The sequence below is a fragment of the Phocoena sinus genome, chromosome 13 (genome assembly GCF_008692025.1).
Source record: "Phocoena sinus isolate mPhoSin1 chromosome 13, mPhoSin1.pri, whole genome shotgun sequence".
NCBI classification, from domain to species: Eukaryota; Metazoa; Chordata; class Mammalia; order Artiodactyla; family Phocoenidae; genus Phocoena; species Phocoena sinus.
The window spans coordinates 26,763,482-26,786,259 of NC_045775.1; the positions used below are offsets into that span (position 1 = coordinate 26,763,482).

The window sequence follows — 22,778 nt, forward strand, 5'->3', positions numbered from 1 at the left end:
TTCTTTTTATGGCTGAGTAATATTCCATTGTATATATGGGCCACATCTTCTTTATCCATTCATCTGTCAGTGGACACTTAGGTTGTTTCCATCTCCGGGCTATTGTAAATAGAGCGGCAGTGAACATTTTGGTACATGACTCTTTTTGAATTATGGTTTTCTCAGGGTATATGCCCAGTAGTGGGATTGCTGGGTCATATGGTAGTTCTATTTGTAGTTTTTTAAGGAACCTCCATACTGTTCTCCATAGTGGCTATATCAATTTACATTCCCACCAGCAGTGCAAGAGGGTTCCCTTTTCTCCACACCCTCTCCAGCATTTATTGCTTCTAGATTTTTTGATGATGGCCATTCTGACTGGTGGGAGATGATATCTCATTATAGTTTTGATTTGCATTTCTCTAATAATTAATGATGTTGAGCATTCTTTCATGTGTTTGTTGGCAGTCTGTATATCTTCTTTGGAGAAATGTCTATTTAGGTCTTCTGCCCATTTTTGGATTGGGTTGTTTGTTTTTTTATTATTGAGCTGCATGAGCTGCTTGTAAATTTTGGAGATTAATCCTTTGTCAGTTGCTTCGTTTGCAAATATTTTCTCCCATTCTGAGGGTTGTCTTTTCATCTTGTTTATGGTTTCCTTTGCTACGCAAAAGCTTTGAAGTTTCGTTAGGTCCCATTTGTTTATTTTTGTTTTTATTTCCATTTTCTAGGAGGTGGGTCAAAAAGGATCTTGCTGTGATTTATGTCATAGAGTGTTCTGCCTATGTTTTCCTCTAAGAGTTTGATAGTTTCTGGCCTTACATTTAGGTCTTTAATCCATTTTGAGCTTATTTTTGTGTATGGTGTTAGGGAGTGATCTAATCTCATACTTTTACATGTACCTGTCCAGTTTTCCCAGCACCACTTATTGAAGAGGCTGTCCTTTCTCCACTGTACATTCCTGCCTCCCTTATCAAAGATAAGGTGACCATATGTGCATGGGTTTATCTCTGGGCTTTCTATCCTGTTCCATTAATCTATCTTTCTGTTTTTGTGCCAGTACCATACTGTCTTGATTACTGTAGCTTTATAGTATAGTCTGAAGTCAGGGAGCCTGATTCCTCCAACTCTTTTTCTTTCTCAAGATTGCTTTGGCTATTCGGGGTTGGGGTATCAATTTTATTCAAGGCTTATTTTCTTAATAGCTATACTACATTGAAGTGCTAAGAAGGTATTTGGCCATGCTCTGTTATTGAAAATATTCTGACTGGAGAATAACTTGCATTATTATTATAATCATACCTATCTATTAGAATCTTTCTAATGTAAAGCCAAAGTAGAGAAATTAAGATATGCTGTAAAATGAACCATCAGATCACAAAAAGCAGCACTTTTATTTTTCACTAACAAGCAATCAAATTTTTAGCAGTTTAAACTTTCTACCTTGAAATCAGACATTATGACTAGGCATTCAATTTTCTAGAAATGCCTTTTTGTTGTTGATTTTCTTTTTAGTGGAAATTTTACTTTCATGTATTTTAAAGAAATTTTGCTGATAGGATTTTTTTCTCTTCATTGATAGTTGAAATGTACTCTAAGAAAATGAACTGTGCTGAGTGGGACTATGAAAAATATCACTGTATGTGATTGCTTAAAGCCCTGTTCTGTGTTTGAGGTTTTGAAATCAAATAATGTTGTATTTATTTTGACCTTTTCCTAATTGACTTTGTAAGACAACTATGGCTGGAAAAAAGCCACTGGCTGCCCATGTCTTTTATATGCTGACCTCATGGCTAGAGCAGGCATGCCTGGCAGAGGAAGGGTGAGGGAAATTTTATCTCCTCTCCCTTCATGCAGCAGACAGATTGTACCTCTTATGACTGTGAGGAATGCATCTAGGAAGTGCTTAGGAAGCGTGTTGGCATAAATCTGCAAGGAGCAGAAACTAGCATGATAATTATTTTGCTCAACATCAGTAGCCAGTGTCTTAAGAAGCAAATTACAAAAGATTAGCTCATTGGAAGGCTTCCAGGCACAACAAGGCCTTCTTTTATGCTTCCTTCTGAGCTTCAAGTCTCAGTGGCAAGCAGAGCTGTTATGAACAGTTGTGTTGGTTGTGCACTGTTCAACCCTAGAAGTTACCATTCACATCATAATCTTTCAGTGCCTACCAAGGTAGCCAAATAAGTCATTGCCAGAGGGAGGAGTTACTAGGACTGTATCTGATTCTGAATAGATCCGGAGGGGAAGGTAAGAAGGGAGTTACTTCAGATTAAGATAAATAGCAATATATGAGCAAATCATAAAACAGAGTTACAGATCTTAAAACAGTTCAGTTTTGCTTTGCAGCTTTAGCTTATTTCCTGTAATTAAATGGGATACATATTTATGAATAATCTATTAATTATGTTTAGCAGTACTTTAATATTGCATTAATTACCTAGAACTTGCTTTTCAAATGATGATCCAGTAGTACATCTTTATTTAATAAACTTGAGGTCTATACTTCTGAATATTCATCGAGAGTTTTGAACAGCTTCAAAACTTAAGATACAATTATTTTTACCCTTAGATTTTAATAATTTAGTTTTATTAAAAGAAAACAATATTTTGAAAATTTAACCTGACTTGACCTTTGAAATATCATTAAATTTCTCTGGACCTCCGTTTCCTCAGCAGGAAAATGAATGAGGTTAGACTGTCCGTGATTACTTACAGTGCATTCAATTCCACGATTGTCAGTCGCCTGGGAACACCCGTGTGAGCATCACCTGAAGACAATAGCGCCATCTGGCGGTGATTATCTCATATTATAGCCCACAAGTTTCAGTGACAGATTGTCTTCCCAATATTTTGCAGCCTAATAGTAAAAATGTCTGCTTAGAATTGTAGAATATGTAAGCTAGAAAGGACCTTAGAGATCAACTAGTCTTGTTTTCTCATTTTACCAATTAAAAGTAGAAAGGTTAGATGAATACCAGACTTTAAAGAATACATTTTTTTGTTTCTCTTGACTTGTTTTTTAATTGGGGTTAAATTCACATGACAAAGTTAAGCATTTTATAGTGAATAATTCAGTGGCATTTAGTATATGTTCCGTATGTTGTACAACATTCTCTTTAATCTTAAGCACATGTGTAGCTCAAATTTTAAAATAATTCTTACTTGATTAATGCAAAAAACATAATAGAAAAAACAAAATGTATTCCTTCCATATAATATCTATTTTACCTAATTGTTGACTTCTCAGATTGTCACTTCAGAGTAGTACTTAATGAGTAGGAAAGCAGGAAATGAAACAGTTTATCTGTCCTTCCAGTTGGAAAAATATGAAGTAGGTCAGCTTAGAAAATTAACATGTTGAACTTTCCTCCTATTTGCCTGTTCATTGCATTGTCCAGTCTTGTCTCTTATCGAATATTAGAAGTTACTTCATTCCTAATTTCCTCTGAGATTGCCTGAATGCAAGACTTAATGTTTTATTTCTAAAGCCCTGTTTACTTAGAAATGGGGGAGACCTTTCATGCAGTCCTTCCTGAGAAATTCATGTTATCAATCATTATTTTAAGGTTTTTATGTGTGGCATAATTTAATGCTGTTACAAGTCTATAAATTTTGAATCCAGGTTTTAGAAATGGATTTCTAAATGGAACCTCCATTGTTTTGGCATTCACACCCAACAAATCTCTCTCTCCGGTTATAGTCTGGCTACGTAAACAGCAGTGTGATGGAAAATGCTGGGAGTGACTGAACTTGGAAGGGGCAGCATTAGGTGAAGGTTGGAGGTGAGGGAACTTGATTGGCCTACAGCCTGTGAGTTTCCTTAGAGCATTAACATTTACAGGCGTCCCACAGAATGTAAACCCTGCCGAGACTAGACTTCATTACTTCCCTCTCCTCGACAAGTACAATTTAATTGAACATTAAGCAATTTGATCTCTTCCACCTAATAAATTGAGCAAATTCAATAAATATAAATCCTGCTAATGATAAAGCTGACCCTGGTGGGGCTGAGCTCACCAGCATTCACGGTTATTACTCTCCCTGGAATTTTAGTCAGAAATGCTTATTGCTGAACTAAGTACTTACCTGATACTTACAGTCTAGGGAATGTACTTAATAATTTTCTTCTAAGGGTTTCAGAAGGGCAGCTGTGGAATTGAAAGAGCATGGTTTTGCAGATAGACCAACAGAGTCAATCCTTCAACTAAGCTAGGACAGTTATGCTATAAACCTTGGCTTCCTTATCAGAAACGAAAGGAGCTAATTACAGTTATTTCATAGGATTCTGAGATTTAAGGGGAAAAGTGTGTGCAAAGGTACACAGCGCCTAGCACACAGGAGCTTAATAGTGCATGTTCGCTAACTTTCCTTTTTTCGATTGTTCTTTAGCAGGGATCGGTAGTAGGCAGCGTTTATGTGGTCCTTTCATTTCCCTAAGACTTTCTTATCTATTATATATGCCTATGACTCTGAGTTACCTTCCCTCCTCTGCTTCACCTGGCTGACCCCCTTCCTGTAGATGCTCATCTCCAAAGTGAAGGCTTCCCCAGCTCTTCCTGGCTGACTCTAGGCATTACCTCTTCTTCAAGCACTATTGCACATGTCAGTGTACTGTCATTTTATCCTTCCTCTCTCTCTCTCCCAAACTCCACACTGCCTGTAATATTCTCAGCCTCTGGTTGGATGAGTGAGTCGATCACTGAATGGAGCAATGCACTGCCTTTAATGCTGCTAAGGCACAGTACCATAATCCTGTTCAACAGACAGAGCTCAAAGGAAGGTATCTAGTCCGAAGGGTAGGAAGCAGTAGGACTAGAACCCCGGGCTCTTGACTCTGGGTGCTTCTCTTTTTATTTTTATTTTTATTTTTACACCTTTATTGGAGTATAATTGCTTTACAGTGGTGTGTTAGTTTCTGCTTTATAACAAAGTGAAGCAGTTATACATATACGTATGTCCCTGTATCTCTTCCCTCCTGTGTCTCCCCACCCCTCCCTATCCCACCCCTCTAGGTGGTCACAAAGCACCGAGCTGATCTCCCCGTGCTATGTGGCTGCTTCCCACTAGCTATCTATTTTACGTTTGGTAGTGTATATATGTCCGTGCCACTCTCTCACTTTGTCCCAGCTTACCCTTCCCCCTCCCCGTATCCTCAAGTCCATTCTCTAGTAGGTCTGTGTCTTTATTCCCATCTTGCCCCTAGGTTCTCCATGACCATTTTTTTTTTTTTTTAGATTCCATATATATGTATTAGCATATGGTGTTTGTTTTTCTCTTTCTCACTTACTTCACTCTGTATGACAGACTCTAGGTCCATCCACCTCACTACAAATAACTCAATTTCCTTTCTTTTTATGGCTGAGTAATATTCCACGGTATATACGTGCCACATCTTCTTTATCCATTCATCCGATGATGGAAGCAGTAGGACTAGAACCCCGGTCTTTTGACTCTGGGTGCTTCTCTTTTTAGCAGGGGTCCCCAACCCCCAGGCCGCGGACTGGTACCGGGCCGCACCGCAGGAGGCGAGCGGCGGACGAGCGAGCGAAGCTTCATCTGCCGCTCCCCGTCGCTCGCATCACCACCTGAACCTCCCCCCAGTCCGTGGAAAAATTGTCTTCCACGAAACCTGTCCCTGGTGCCACAAAGGTTGGGGACTGCTGCTTTTTCAGATACCTAATTTTCTCTCACAACTCAGCAAGTTTTAACATCAGGAAAGCAGGTTTACTGCCTGCTCACCAGGCACTGTGGATAAGAGTGTACTCTCTGAGAATAAGCATAAGCAGGCAGACACCTAAACACATGTCCAGTTCCACAGGGTGTGGCATCAGCAGTAGAATCCTCTCTCTTACGTTCCTTCTTCTGTCATCAGTACTGGATGGTATGTTCTGTAAATGGTCAACATTTTTCTAATTCCGTAGCTTTCGCTAATTTCAAAGAAAAGTGTCAATTATACTACTGGCTCAGCATGCGCTCAGGTAAATATTCGTTCCGTTCTCCCTGTCTCCGTCCTCCATTTCCTGGTGTGTATGTTTTCCAAACACCATCATCAATTAATAGTACATGTGGAGGCCTGTAGGAAAAACACCTGATCTAGAAGTTTCAGTAAAATATGACCCATTTTTCCTTATGCATATGAATTGGTCCTTCTCCTTTTTTGGAAAATCATGCACTTCAAACTTTAGAGCATTAGCTTTTCATCCCTGATGTGTGGAGAACAAAACGCAGCCTCTTCATCATTTCTAAAAGCAGCTGAATTTAATCTGCCTCAATCAGACTTCACCTCCCAGTTTCCTCACATGCCTGATTGGCATTGTGATGTGTGACTGTCCAGACCAGCCCTACAGATGTGTCTGTCATAAGGAAGGAGATTTCCTGCCAGGATATGATAATGTGCTTCCCATTGCTGCTGACAGCGGGGGCCCCAGACCTCTTGGCTCCAGGGGGGCAATTTTTAAACTTTTTTTTCAATTTAGTATTAAAATCAAAGCAGTACCATCTGTCATGTGAATCTGCCATGCCAGGGAACTGAGCGTAATCCATGGCCTGGATCTTGTTTAGACCACGTAAGTGATGGCAGCCCACACCATCCCATGTGTGGCTTTCATAGCTTTGATCAAGAGCTTAGCATTTGTGCCTGCAGAGGTGAGGAGTGCAATGAATGGGGGGACTTTGAGGTGTGAATATTTCTACTTCCTATTCATTTCACATTCATATTTGGCTAGATCCTGGACGGACACATTTTGTCCCAGAAATGGCATTTGCCTCACAAAGTACAAGCCCTGCTAAGCAGAGCTCTTCCTTTGCACCAAGCCCCAGACAACTAGGTGCTTAATTGTTGTCAACTTGCTTAAGTAAGGAGTGTCTTGCAGAAGGAAAAAAAACTCTAGGGACAAAAAATGTGTTCATCTCGACATGTTGAGCTGGATGAAGTGGCAGCCACGAGATTCTCATGGGCCGCCATCAGGAGCTGTGGCAACAGTTCAGGGATCTGCTATTCCCAGCTCCACAGCCTCAGCCAGCCACAACTCACTGCCTCCCCAGCTGGACTATAGCCGTGACCCAGCCCTAGGGATAACCAAGGCCAAGCGCCGCCAAGCTCAGTGAGCTCTGGTGTGGCTTGGGATGCTCAGAGATCCAGCACATGTTAGAAAGGTGCATGTGCCCAGATCCTGGAGGAGACGCCTTACCCAGGATTCACTAGAAAACTCCACGATATTCCAGTTGTTGCCTTAAAAGATGATGAGAAACCTACTGGCTACTCAAGGCGTTTCTAAAGGGGTCGAGCATATACTAACAACTGCTGAACATCAGTTTTTCCCCCTGTATTTTGAGTTTCGTTGATCTAGTGTTATAATGTGTTGTTGCTGATACCTTATCACTGTCTGATCAAGTGATTAAATTTGCCCAGGCAGTCAATAATTTTTGAGATGAAGACATCTTTCTCTGTTTACTGAGTTGGAGTTTTCCTCCATCTATTTAAAAATTTCAAATCTTGAAACAATATCTAAAAACATCTGGAGACTGTGCTTTCATTGCTCTTAATTTATTGTACAGGTCTTTGCCCATTGACAACTACGTTTAAAGTTTTGCTAACACTATGTTATATCAATCATTCTGATACCGTCTTTGCAAATCCTCATTTATTTCCAGGTGTTCAGCAGGGACATGAGTGATTTTACCTTAAAAAAAATTGTAACCTCCATTTCCTTGGTGCTTCAAAATTTATGAACAGTTCCATAACATCATCTCATTTTTTAATACACCAGTAACAGAGAGGCAAACAGGAATTATCCCCATGTGACAGATGTGAAAACTGAGGCTTGCCCACAGTTGCTAAGCTGGAAAGTAAGTGGTACAGTCAGGACTTGAGCCCCGGCTTCTGCCTCCGAAGCCCATGTTCTTTTCATTACCCCGTGCTCATTCACCCTTGACCCTGGCCAAGAATGAGAGCAGATGTGTGCAATGGGAGAGGCAGCATGGATGGATTAGGATAGACCCATCATGCTCCCAGAAAAATAACTCAAAATGCATGTCTTGGTGTTGATGGGACCGTAGCACATCTTCAAATACAAAAGAGAGTACATTCAATATAGAAATGATGTTTTGATAACTGACCAAAAATCTTGACGTTTGGATTGGTAACGTATTAGATAAAGTGAAGCAGCAAAGGACAGTAAGCTCTAGAAACTTGAGAAAAATGCATGTCCAGGGATGAAGGGAGGGGAAGGAAGATGCAGCAAACCGCAGAGGGTCCCCCGCCCATTACTCTCCTCTGCTTCCCTTTACGGCCTGGGTCACGTCCAGAGCCTTTCTTAGTAACTACTTGGTAGTCCCCAAACACAGCTTACAGTTTGCTTCTGTGATGCCTTTGGGTAAACTCTTTTTAGAATCCCAAATATCTTCTATTAAGTAAATCCTTCTCATCTACTTAGTTTCAGGTCAAGTGTTCCTTTTCTAGGAAGCTGTTCCTAAACATCACACAGGAACAGAAGTCCATTCCTCCTCCACTCCCCTCCCATTTGATCCCTTCCTTTTGTGATGTTAGACGGTGAGAGCTTGGAGGGTGGAGACCAGGTCATTTCCTGGTGGAAGAGGCGTGGTCTAGGGGAAAAGCCACGGGCCCGGGACTTGAGAGCGAGATGCTGAAGAGGAGCATATACTGCTCAGCCATCTCTGGACTTAGGTTTGCAAAATAAGAGCATGAATTAATTTTTTTTAATATCCACTCTTGATCACAACTGTTGCCTGGATACAAAATGTTGTCTCCCTTTCAGATGTACAACAAATATATATAAAAAGTCATGAGAGAAAATGACCTCAGTGTGTGAAACTTGTAAACATTTTTGCGATCTTGCCTTTGCAGGGAAATCCTTAATTCTTCTCTTTCAGACCTGAAGCAGAACTGACAACCATTTGTGTTCTCTTTGTTTGAAGCTTTATTTTTGTGAGTCAACGGTCTTTTTCCAGGTTTAGCTACTTCCTTAATGAAATTAATATTTCTCATGAAATGGTTTCGTGAGGAAGTGCTCGGGGATGGCTGGGATGGGGGTGTGCGCCATTCCTGGAATGCTTCCCACAAGAAGAATTTTAGGAAGGGGCAACCATGATCCTACCCTGTCTAGGGGTTCAGGGTCTTTTCTGCTTTTACGCTCCCGTTCTGCACTTTAGGGGAGAATGTGCGGGTGTGTGCACGTACATACATGCGCGCACACACACATACCTCACACACACCTTTGACTCCTTTAAGAGGAGGGTGATGGAAGAAAGCCTTGAGAGTTCACACACTTGCCTCAGTGCTTTTCTTTAGTTTTGTTACAGAAGGAACTAAAATAGAGGAAAACTCCTTCAATCTGTGGTCCAGACAAGTGTGGCTGCTGCCTGGTGTGGCTGCCCTGAGTGTCCAGCCAGTCCTGGGGCCGGCTGACCTGCAGCTCCCAGTTCCGGCAGAGATGTTGAAGTCTAGGTAGCCCCAGAATTTTCACCAACTGCTAGATGAATCCTCGGGCAGTATATTTTCTATAAAATGTGCGTTTGGAGCATGAAGATATCTCTTCTAAAGCTTTCCTCTCTAGACCTTCTAAATAACTCTGCTCCAAAGTACGGGTAAGAGCCTGAGGCCGTGAAATGCACTGAAAGCACAATCATCGCTGAACATGTGGAGAACCAAGATCCCATGTGCTATAGGTGGGTCCTGTGAGGAGGACTAAAGGGGGAGTTAAGTCAGATGGCCGTGGGAATGGGAACGTGGCCTCAAGAAGTGGTAACTGCAGATGAATTTAGCTGAGGTGCAGAAGAGGCAGAGACAAGAATTACAAAGGAGCAAGGTAGATGTAGGAGAGGAAGCATGTTAAGTGTACACCCTTCAGCTGCATGACTGAGTTCAAGTATGGCGCTGCCTCATACCAGTTGTCATTTAGCCACTCCATGCTTCTATTTCCCATTGGTAAAATGGAGATAATAGTAGCTTTTCATAGGGTGGTGTAAAGAGTTTAGTGAATTAATGTGTATTAAGTGCTTAAAACAGTATCTGGCACAGAGCAAACGTTATACAACTCTTAGCTATTATTACTAGTACCATTATGTCACTATTACTGTTATGATGAGATCATCATCATCACTGCTATAATGTTATTCATAAGGGACCAGGTCTTGAGTAGAGAAGTATAATAGTAGGTACTAAATTCAAATGGTATTTAGTTGCATCTTCATTTGGTTGTGTCTCGTTTTTGGATCACCAGAGATGCATTTTTTTTCTCTCTCTCTATTGAGTGGAAAAGTGTATCTCTGTATGAATGACTACTTTATACGCTTTAAATGTTTTGATGAAAACACCTGATGGGTTCAGATAAAGCCATTCTTCCAAAAGGCTTGAAGCAGTCTCCGATGGCTCATTTTCTCAGTCCTTTACTCTCCTGGGACACATTCTACCAACTGTTCAGCTACTGTGTTGGGTCTGCTATTCAGAATCTTAATTATGCTGTACAGCATGAATTGTATGTGGATGAATAGAGCACCCATAAAGAATATTGAGATGTTTCAGGATCAGGGGTGTGTGTGGGAGATGGGGCACGCGGTGACTGGGTGCATCCAGGTGTGAGCAAACAGCGACGGTGTGTCACGTTCATTGTCATTTCCTTCTTAGATGACTATGCCCAGCTGTGTAACATCCCTGTCACGGGACGCCGGCAGCCATATGGACAGGATGCCTTGGTCGACTTCAGTGAACAGTACGCTCCCGAAGCTGATCCCTACTTCATTCAGGACCGTAAGCAACATTTTTAGTTACTTTGGAACTAAATTGTGGTTCTGAAGTTTAGTCAGTGGTTCTCAAAATGTAGTCCCTGAAAGCTTGTAAGAAATGCAAATTTGCGAGCTATGCTGTAGACCTGCTGAATCAGATACTGGGGTGAGACCCACCAATCGGCTTTACCAGCCCTCTGAGTAAGCCTTACATACACTCAAGTTTGAGAACCACCAGATCAGATTATGAGTCTCACTGGTGGGAATGCTATTACGTTTATTTTCTTTTATTTATTTTTTTTTGAATTTTATTTACTTTTATAAATTTATTTATTTGTTTTTATTTTTGGCTGTGTTGGGTCTTTGTTCTGTGCACAGGCTTTCTCTAGTTGCAGCGACTGGTGCACGGGCTTCTCATTCTCGTGGCCTCTCCTGCTGCAGAGCACGGGCTCTAGAGTGCAGGCTCAGTAGTTGTGGAACATGGGCTTAGTTGCTCCGCGGCATGTGGGAATCTTCCATGGGCCAGTGATCGAACCCGTGTCCCCTGCATTGGCAGGCAGATTCCCACCCACTGTGCCACCAGGGAGGCCCTATTTATTTTTTTATACAGCAGGTTCTTATTAGTCATCAATTTTACACACATCAGTGTATACATGTCAATCCCAATCTCCCATGCATCACACCACCACCCCCACCGCTTTCCCCCCTTGGTGTCCATACATTTGTTCTCTACATCTGTGTCTCTGTTTCTGCCCTGCAAACCAGTTCATCTGTACCATTTTTCTATGTTCCAAATATATGCGTTAATATACAATATTTTTCTCTTTCTGACTTACTTCACTCTGTATGACAGTCTCTAGATCCATCCACGTCTCAACAAATGACCCAATTTCGTTCCTTTTTATAGCTGAGTAATATTCCATTGTATATATGTACCACATTTTCTTTATCCGTTTGTCTGTCGGTGGGCATTTAGGTTGCTTCCATGACCTGGCTATTGTAAATAGTGCTGCAGTGAACATTGGGGTGCATGTGTCTTTTTGAATTATGGTTTTCTCTGGGTATATGCCGAGTAGTGGGATTGCTGGATCATATGGTAATTCTATTTTTAGTTTTTTAAGGAACCTCCATACTGTTCTCCATAGTGGCTGTATCAATTTACATTCCCACCAACAGTGCAAGAGGGTTCCCTTTTCTCCACACCGTCTCCAGCATTTATTGTTTCTAGATATTTTGATGATGGCCATTCTGACTGGTGTGAGATGATATCTCATTGTAGTTTTGATTTGCATTTCTCTAATGATTAGTGATGTTGAGCAGCTTTTCATGTGCTGCTTAGCCATCTGTGTGTCTTTGGAGAAATGTCTATTTAGCTCTTCTGCCTATTTTTGGATTGGGTTGTTTGTTTAATATTGAGCTGCATTAGCTGTTTATATATTTTGGAGATTAATCCTTTGTCCGTTGCTTCGTTTGCAGATATTTTCTCCCATTCTGAGGGTTGTCTTTTTGTCTTATGGTTTCCTTTGCTGTGTAAAAGCTTTGAAGTTTCATTAGGTCCCATTTGTTTATTTTTGTTTTTATTTCCATTACTCTAGGAAGTGAATCAAAAAATACCTTGCTGTGATTTATGTTAAAGAATGTTCTTCCTATGTTTTCCTCTAAGAGTTTTATAGCATCTGGTCTTACATTTAGGTCGCGAATCCATTTTGAGTTTATTTTTGTGTATGGTGTTGGGAGTGTTCTAATTTCATTCTTTTACATGTAGCTGTCCAGTTTTCCCAGCACCACTTATTGAAGAGACTGTCTTGTATATCCTTGCCTCCTTTGTCATAGATTAGCTGACCATAGGTGCGTGGGTTTATCTCTGGGCTTTCTATCTTGTTCCATTGATCTATGTTTGTTTTTGAGCCAGTACCACCATATTGTCTTGATTACTGTAGCCGTGTAGTATAGTCCAAAGTCAGGGAGTCTGATTCCTCCAGCTCTGCTTTTTTCCCTCAAGACTGCTTTGGCTGTTCGGGGTCTTTTGTGTCTCCATACAAATTTTAAGATTTTTTGTTCTAGTTCTGTAAAAAAATGCCATTGGTAATTTGATAGGGATTGCATTGAATCTGTAGATTGCTTTGGGACGTTTATTTTCTTTAAAGAAAAATCTTACAATTTCCATGACAAAATCATTTTTTTACCCATGAAATGGTGGCCTAATTTAAGGGTCAGTTTTCTTGATAGCTTGGTTATTATATTGTAGTCTTTTTTCATACAAGGAAATGGTAAATATTAACTGTACTGAGTTGATCTTTTTTTTTAAACATCTTTATTGTAGTTGCTTTACAATGTCGTTAGTTTCTGCTGTATAAGAAAGTGAATCAGCTATACGTATACATATATCCCCCATATCTCTTCCCTCTTGCGTCTCCCTCCCACCCTCCCTATCCCACCCCTCTAGGTGGTCACAAAGCACCGAGCTGATCATCCTGTGCTATGCAGCTGCTTCCCACTAGCTATCTACTTACATTTGGTAGTGTATATATGTCAATGCCTCTCTCTTGCTTCATCCCAGCTTATCCTTCCCCCTCCCCATGTCCTCAAGTCCATTCTCTTAGAATGGGAGATAAAATGATTGCTCTCCTGGTCAGAGATTAATCTTTAGAATTCACTTGTGAGGGGGTTTATTGAGTAAGAAATGATGTCACTTGTGAGGGGGTTTATTAAGTAAGAAATGATGTGTGACGCTTTTCCTGGATTTGTGAGCAGACTTTTCAAATGGGAGGTGGAGCGTGTATGTGTGAATCCTGTTCCCATTTAGAAAGTAAATGCCTAAATGCCTAAATGTACAACCAGAGTGTCCTGGATAAGGAAGCCACACAAGCTAAATATGTCTGTGGGAGAGATCAGAGCTTTCAAATACAGACTAATTATGTGAAGTCTGAAAAATGGGATGGTACAAATTGAAATATCAGTAGATAATGGGTTGTCTGCCTTCAAGAATGGGACTAGAGCAGTGGAGTCCAGGTACCTGTTCCACATCCTGCAGAGGGTGGTGCCTCATTGCAGCAAGTGAAGCTGCTCCAGATTTTCAAGACAGAATCCCTGCAGACCAGGTAGTTGGGGTTAGGACTTTGGAGACACTGCTGAAATTATAAAATACAGCAATGCTGTTCTTTCTTTGGGACCTTTCACCTGTGCACAAAGCAAACTAGCTGTGACCTGGGTCCTGAGGAGCAACACAAACTTTGTGGCTGCCTCTGGAGCTACTTCAGTTCTGAGCCAAAGAGTGTTTTCCTCTTTCCCTTCCCTCCTTTTGTTTTTTAAAGTATGCAGTATATTGATCCTCCAGCCAAATTAAAACTGCTTTAAAATTTACATGAAAACAGCATTCTATTAAATCAGCTGGGTTGGGTCTTCTAGACCTGAGTGGATCTAGAGCATTGCCAGCATCCAGAAGGACCCCTGGTTCCCTTTTCCCAGCCACCCCCTCAGGGTAACCACTATCCTAACACCTTAGATCAGCGGTCCCCAACCTTTTTGGCACCAGGGACTGGTTTTGTGGAAGACAATTTTTCCACACATGGGGGGGTGGGGGTTGCAGGATGATTCAAGCTCATTACATTCATTGTGCACTTTATTATTACATTGTAATATATAATGAAATAATAATGAAATAATTATACAACTCACCATAATGCTAACAGGAGGTGGAGCTCAGGCAGTAATGCGAGCAATGGGGAGCAGCAGATGAAGCTTCACTCACTTGCCCACTGCTCACCTCCTGCTGTGCGGCCCAGTTCCTAACAGGCCATGGACCAGTACTGGTCCGTAGCCCAGGGGTTGGGGACCCCTGCCTTAGGTTTTCTTTTAATCAACCACAAATAATCATGCACTACTTCAAGAAATGTGCTTAAATACATTGACAGCTATAAGCCTGTGCACTTATGATTTCTACACTTCTGTGTATATATTTATAGGTCAGTAAACATTTACTTTAAAAAAAAAAGGGAGAAGAAATATTAAAGTTGCAAGAAAGTACAGTTTGCCTGCCCCATAAATCCAAAATACCAGGGTAAATCTACATGTAACTCTGACACGATCCCATGGCTTGTGTGTACAGCCTCTAATGCACTATAGTTCAGATGCCAGGAATTTTAATGTTGAAATGTTCTGGCTTATGTAGTTTTTTTTTAAGCTGTCATTGCTTTAAAACTTTTAAAATTCACTACAAATGTTAAGAAATAAGCATGTTGGTATCAGGTCAATTTCCTGTTTAGCAACATAGGAAGTTGCAGATGCAGTTCGAAGACCCCCAGCTTTGACTATGTAACGGCCTTTAAATTTCTTACAAGTTGCAGAGAAATAGCTCCTCCTTCCTAGACCAGGATCAAAGGCTCTCTGGCCCTACTGAAGACATAAAATCGTATGAGGTAAGATAGTAAAAGAGAGGCTGAATCACACCACCTTTATTATTCATCATCTTGTGCCTCTCTGCTGAAAGTTGGGCTAATGACTGGTGTCACCTTTAGTTAGAGCAGTATTTCTAAAACTGGAATTTTCTAGAGAAGAGATCAACTTTTTCTATAACTGGCCAGATAGTAAAATTTGTAGGCTTTGGAGGCTATATAGTCTCTTTTGCAGCTACTCAACTGTGCTCTGGAATCAGGAAAGCAGCCACAGACAGATATTAGCAAATAGGTGAGGCTGTGTTCCAGTAAACTTCATTTATAAAAATAGGTAGCAGGCTCACTTTAGAGCACGGGCTGTCGTTTGCTGACTGCTGTTGTTTTAGAGTCCTGTAGAAGTATTTTGGGGAGTCTGATTAATGCGTGTGTAGGAGTTTCAAATTTTAATTTCATGTTTTAACTTCTATAATAAACATAATTTTACTAGTTAAAATGGACTTTGCTGTGTTACCTGGACTTTGAAATATTTCCATAGGTTGACTTTCTTGTCAATATTTCTCAAACTGGCTTCAGGATCTGCTGACAGTCTTGATGCCCAGTCGTATTTTTTTTCCTTTTTAGATGTATTACTTAATTTTTAAAATCATTGTTAGACCTTACAGCCCTGCATGAGAAATGATATTTTGCTGCCCCCTGCAGTTCGACCTGAGAATTACTTCAAAGGCCAGACGTAGACTTCTGACCCTAGGTTGATTTTTTTTTCCCCTTAAAAGCTAATACGTGGGGCTTCCCTGGTGGTGCAGTGGTTAAGAATCTGCCTGCGAATGCAGGGGACACAGGTTCGAGCCCTGGTCCAGGAAGATCCCACATGCTGCGGAGCAACTAAGCCTGTGCACCACAATGACTGAGCCTGTGCTCTAGAGCCCGTGAGCCACAACTGCTGAAGCCTGTGCTAGAGCCCGTGCTCTGCAATGAGAGAAGCCACTGCAATGAGAAGCCCACACACTGCAACGAAGAGTAGCCCACACTCGCTGCAACTACAGAAAACCTTGCACAGCAATGAAGACCCAACACATCCAAAAGCAAATTTATAAAAAAAAAAAAAGCAAATACATGGTGCCTTCAGAAGGTGGGGGAGAGGATGAGACCCCCCCCCCCCCACATCAACAGTGTGTTTGGGTCACTGTGGATTTATATTTACAACTTTCTAGAAACAGAGGAAAATATTCTTGATGCCTGGCTACATTGTTTTTGTACTACTAAACTCTAGCTCTGAATCAGTTTAAAGATATCTTAAAAAAAAAAGAGCCAAACAAGAGCTTCCTTGTTTCTTTAAAAGAATTTTGGTTTTCTAAACAGAAATATGACGTATTTCTCGTTTATCAGGATGTTGTGAGTCCCTTTTACTGCCTTTATCCTTTGATCCCCCAAGAGCCCTTTTGTAAGGCTCATTCCAAAGCCAGAGCAAACAGACCTCACATGGCAAGGCCAGCCTGGCTTTTCTCCACTCCCGGGAACTCCCCATGAAAGAGCACTGCCTCCAATGCTTGTGCATCTTAGCAAATGTCTACTCTCGTAGTGAGTTCCATCGGTTCTATCCTGAAAGATGTTCTGACATTTACCCCACTGAGAACTCAGGAAATTTAAAATCTTAGACAAAAAATTTTAATAATTAAGGGCAAAAAAATACCCTACTTGCTGTTATCGTTTTATGTGATTTTAGTGTAGAACATCAGAATTCAAGATGTGGGGCTAATCTGTACAACCTACACAAGGTTGGTAATAGTTTGCTTAATATCGTGTACACTTAAATTTTAATGGTATCTTTAAGGAATTGGAAATACGTATGTATGATGAACCATAACCTTAACCTCATGTCATTTTCAAAAACGGTGTAAGAGGTTGAAAATTTGTAACTTGCCTCCTGTCCTTTCCCTTCCAGGTTTTTTAAATAGCTTTGAGGAGTTACAGGCTGAAGAATGTGGCATCCTCAACGGCTGTGAAAACGGGCGCTGTGTCAGGGTGCAGGAAGGTTACACCTGCGATTGCTTTGATGGGTATCACTTGGATATGGCCAAGATGACCTGTGTTGGTAAGAATCATATGTATTTGTTGGGAAGTTAACCTTTTCCTGAATGCCCTTTGGCTGGACCTCAGACAATCTAGTACCTTTAAGATTTGCAGAGTTTCAGTTTGGGAAGATGAGAAAAGCTCTAGAGATGGACAGTGGTGACGATTACACAAAAATGTGAAGGTACTTAATGCCACTGGACTCTCCGCTCAAAAATGGTTTAAAAAATGGTCAATTTTATGTTCCATATATTTTACCACAAATTTTTTAAAAGTTGATATTTAAGAGTTCATATAAATGGTACATACCTGTGGAGGAAAGGCCAGAAAGTTTGGGGTAATTAGTTTGACTCTTTTAAATTGAGCTTTTGACTCTGCAGCAAATGTTTTCCCTGAATACCTGACACCAGCAAGAGGGGAATATAGATGAAAAAGAAAATACAACTTCCATTTTAGAGAAAGTTCTTTTCATAACTCTCACTTTGCCTTCCCTCTTACTTTTAAGAGAACAGTAAAAATATGTTTATCCTTACCGTGTGATTGAGGCTGTGTTCCTGAGCCCGTTGGCCTCCTTGCTAAATGACCCTTGACTTGTAGCATTTTTTTCCTCTATTTTTGTGGCCGTTTTGCTCCGTCGTGTAGTTTCCCCACTTCAATTTTGTTAGTCTCAATCTGAGGTACGTCTAAAAAAAAAGGTAACCTGGGTTATTAAAGGTGTTTCAAGTGCATAGAGCCTTTCTTTCCCGTGGAAAGAAATCTAAGAAAGTAACTTAAACCTTTAGAGAGGCTGCTCAGAGGCTCTCTTTATTTCTCTTGACAACCTAACAGTTCTTCGGCATGTGCAGAGAGGAATTTAGAAGTAGGATGGTTGTTCCAGCTTTCTTAAGGTTTGACTATAAAAAGTCAAGCTGACAAAATGGTCCCTGTTGTGTTAAATAACAAACAGGGAAAGAAATTCTAGAACCTCCTGGATAATCACCTTTTTAAGATCTAGAAAGTAGTATTTCTCTTGCATGTAATTGAAAGACAATAATGGGAAAGACTGCAGTTTACTGGGGGGAGAGCACAGAACAGCCAGGCTGTGTTCAGGCCGGATGCCTCAGGTAGGGTGTAGATTGCATTTCCTCCCGGAGCAATGTTGAAGCTTGCTAACCTGCGTGGTTTGGCTTATTGCAGATGTCAACGAATGTGATGAGTTGAACAACCGGATGTCTCTCTGCAAGAATGCCAAGTGTATCAACACCGAAGGTTCCTATAAGTGTGTGTGTCTGCCCGGCTTTGTACCTTCCGACAAGCCAAACTACTGCACTCCATTGAATACTGCCTTGAATTTAGAAAAAGACAGTGACCTGGAGTAAAAGTGAAGCTACATAACCTAAGCCTGTATACTCTGCACTGTGTAAAGGAGAAAGAGAAATGTATTATACTTCAGACATTTCACTTGACCCAGAATGTTGGAAATATGGAAACATCATGGAATTGTATATCCTCAGAAGCGAAAGGATTCAGTGTGAGCCTGACTTGTGTGACAGACCAAATGGACATTTCTCTGAAAAAACAGTATATATAGTCTGTTCATATGTAAAATTCAGTGGAAAAGAGGCAGAACAGTGCTATTATTTTAAACAGAAGGTTGTATTATTATGTTTTTTGTTTTGATATTTTTTACTATTGCTTGATTAAATCTGGCATTTAAATAGTGGTGGAAATATTTTATATAATTTTCATTTTTTGGTTATGCAGTTCCTTGGCTACTGTTTCTTTCAAATGTCAAGTGCAAAAGCCTTTGATAAAATATTGTTTAAACTATTATAAGTATTCTTACACAGGGTTATGCTTATTCCTGGTCTGGAACATTTTTAAAATCCAAATTGTCCTGTGGAGCAGGCAGTGATTGTTTCAAAACTTTTGGAGAAAAGTACTTTATATTTACAATGCGGTGGAGAAAAGTACTTTATATTTACAATGTGGTATCTGATTTTAATGTCCATTTTTAGCCAAGCTGCTGGTAGGTGTTCATTGGATCCCTTTCCTACAAATGGAAGAACTAATGAGCTTACATTACTGTTATAATGTGTAAAGCAGGACCAGCAAATTTTAAAACTTGATGATCCCAATATATTTACCATTGTATGTTAAAGCAAAATAAATCACCATTTTTTTTAGAAAATTTCTACATCCGAGTAATGTCAATGACCATGTGCACACAAGTTGTTCCTGGCCACCCCACTCTATCAATGGTCTTCTATGAATGTAGAGTCTTTTACAGGTTAATTATTACATTTGTTAGATACTGTTATGGGTGGAATTGTGTCCCTGGAATTCATGTTGAGTCATGTCCCCTCAGTACCTCAGACTATGACTGTATTTTTAGATGAGCTAATTAAGGTTGAAGAAGGTCACCAGGGTGGGCCCTAATCTAATAGGACTGGTGCTCTTATATGAAATTAGGACATAAACAGGAAGATCCTGGGAAGGCACAGGGGGCCGACAGCCATCTACAAGCCAAGGAGAGAGGCCTAAGAAGAAAATTCTATAATACCTCGATCTTGAACTTCTAGCCTCCAGAATTAAAAATAAATAAATTTAAGCCACCCAGTCTGTGGTACTTTGGCAGCTTTTAGCAAATGAATACAGATGCATAACATAGGAAGAATAGCTTTCACTGTTCCAAGCCTTACTTAATACAAATCCACAGTCATACAGTTGTCTTATTTAACCTGAATTTCAGAATCTTTTTTTTTTTAAGACTTTTTTGATGTGGACCATTTTCGAAGTCTCTATTGAATTTGTTACAATATTGCGTCTGTTCCATGTTTTGGCTTTTTGGCCGTGAGGAATGTGGGATCCCAGCTCCCCGACCAGGGATCAAACACGCACCCCCTGCATTGAAAGGCGAAGTCCCAACCACTGGACCACTGGGGAAATCCCTCAGAATCATTTTTAATAAGAGCATCTGAGTTTTCAAAAACAAACTATGGATAGGCATACTCAGCAGAAAATATCCCCATTTAACATTTTCTTGTAAGACAGGCTTTCGGATTTTAGTATCTGCCATAGGAGGAATGGTACATCTAAAATGTCCATGTCCTCTACCACCGAGAGCCCTATGACCAGGCACCAACCACTGTCCCTGCCTTCCCAGGAGCTTGCACGGGCCACGCACCCGCACACCCCCTGTCAAGGGGATAATGGCAAGCACACGGTAAGGAAAAAAAACACCCAAATTAAAAGCAGCTCTCACACCAAAAAAATATTAAACGCACACAACCCACACAGGAACACTCCCGCTTATAAACAGACCTCCAAGATTACAGTAGATAATTGTTTCTTCTCAACTCATAGAGTAAGAAATATAGTATAAGCAAAATGAAGAAGCAGAGGAACCACTCCCACTTAAAAGACCAAGAGAATTCCCCTGAAGGAACAAACAATGAAACAGACCTCTTCAGTCTAACAGACACCGAGTTCAAAAAGGAGGTAATGAAAATACTGAAGGAATTAAGAAAGGCTATCAACAGAAATGCAGATTACTGTAAAAAGGAACTCGAAATTAAGGTGGAGCCAAGGAAAATTAGAAAATTCATTTGCCAAGACAGAAGCTGAGCTCAAGGCAATGAATAGCAGGATGAATACATTAAGTCCCCTACATACGAACCTTCAAGTTGCGAACTTTCCAAGATGTGAATGTGCATTCCATCAACGTCAGGCGTGAGTGAAATTGCAGCTTGCCCTCCATCTCCTATTGCTGATGATCCTACCATCTCCCACCTCCTCTCCCTCCTCCAGTCAGTAACTCTTCTTGCCTGTTCACTCAACACCAGCCCCTGTACGCCAGCTCTTGTACTGTACTACTGTACTTCTCAAGGTACTGTACTGTAAGATTAAAAATGTTTTATTTTTGTGTTTTTTATGTATTAGTTGTAAATACATTATTATGTATTATTTGAAAAGTATTATAAACCTATTATAGTAGAGTACTATATAGCTGATTGTGTTAGTTGGGTACCTAGGCTAACTTTGTTGGACTTATGAACAAATGAGACTTAATGAATGCACTCATGGAACAGAACTCATTTGTATGCAGGGGACTTACTGTACATAATGCAGAAGAAAGAATAAGTGATCTGCAAGATAGAATACAGTGATGGAAATTACCCAATCAGAACAGGAGACAGCCAAATGAAAAAAGATGAAAGCAATATAAGAGACCTATGGAATAATATAATAAATGTGACCAATATAATGTAAAAAAATACAAAGCTTGCCAGTCTACGCAAAATAGGGATTTCAGAAAGAGAAGAAAGAGAAAGGGGGATTAAAAATGTATTTGAAGAAATTATGGCTGAAAACTTCTCAAACCTAAAGAAGGAAATAGATATCCAGATACAGGAAGCACAGAGGGTCCCAAACAAGATGAACCCAAACAGTCCTACACCAAGACATATTATAATAAAACTGGAAGAAGTTAAAGAGAGGATTCTAAAGGCAGCAAGAAAAGAAGCTAATTACAAGGGAACCCCCTATAGGGCTATCAGCTGATTTCTCTACAGAAATGCTGCAGGCCAGAAGGGAGTGGCAAAATATATTCAAAGTCTTGAAAGGGAAAAATCTGCAACCTAGAATACTCTACCCTGCAAGATTATCACTTAGGAGGAGAGAAGGGACTTCCCTGGTGGTATAAAGAATCTGCCTTCCAATGCAGGGGTCAAAGTTCCGATCCCTGGTTGGGAAACTAAGATCCCACATGCTGCGGGGCAATTAATCCTGCACACCATAACTAATGAGTTCACACCTCTCAACTAGAGAGCCCACATGCCGCGAACTACAGAGCCCATGCTCTCTGGAGCCTGCGCAGCACAACTAGAGAAGAGAAAACCTGCAAGCCACAACCAGAGAGAAGCCTGTGCACTGCAATGAAGAACCCGTGCACCACAACGAAAGATCCCGCATGCCACAACTAAGACCTGACGCAGCCATAAAAGTAAATTAAAAAAAAAAGAATTTCTCAGATAAGCAAAAACTAAAAGAATACAGCAATACTAAACCTATCTTAAAAGAAATATTCAAATGTCTTCCCTAAATAGAAAAGAAGCAAGAAGATATAGGAAAGAGGGAATCACAATTGGAAATTAAATCACTTAAGCCGGTTTACAGATCAAAAAGAAAAACTAACCTATTTGTGAAAGCAATGATAAACGTAAGGAACAGCAAAAGGATAAACATGAATATGTAAAAAAGGACATCAAAATCACAAAATGTGGGGAAGGAGAATAAGAAAATGTAGATTTTGTTTTTTCTTCTTACAATGTCTATTCTAAAACTATCAGTCTAAAGCAAGCAGTTATAGGAAGGAGTCAACATACCTGAAAAACAGGGTAACCACAAATCAATAACATACAATAGATTCATAAAAGCCAAAAAGAAGAGGACACAAACATAAAAGGAACATCAAACCATAAAAAGAAAAAGAAACAAAGAAGAAACATAGAATCGACTGGAAAACAAGGTTTAAAATGGCAATAAATACAGATGTATTAATAATTACCTTAAATGTCAATGGACTGAATGCTCCAATCAAAACAGAGT

General features: G+C 40.3%; 1 protein-coding gene across 1 annotated transcript in view; it reads left to right on the forward strand.

Moving 5' to 3' along the window:
* The window catches only part of LTBP1 (latent transforming growth factor beta binding protein 1), a 426,823-nt gene extending 407,458 nt beyond the window's left edge, over positions 1-19,365 (forward strand). The window contains 3 exon segments of the mRNA XM_032653008.1: positions 10,628-10,750; positions 17,062-17,211; positions 18,366-19,365. Coding sequence (XP_032508899.1) covers positions 10,628-10,750; positions 17,062-17,211; positions 18,366-18,547 — 455 coding nt within the window. The 3' untranslated portion in view covers positions 18,548-19,365.
* The last annotated feature ends 3,413 nt before the right edge of the window (positions 19,366-22,778 follow it).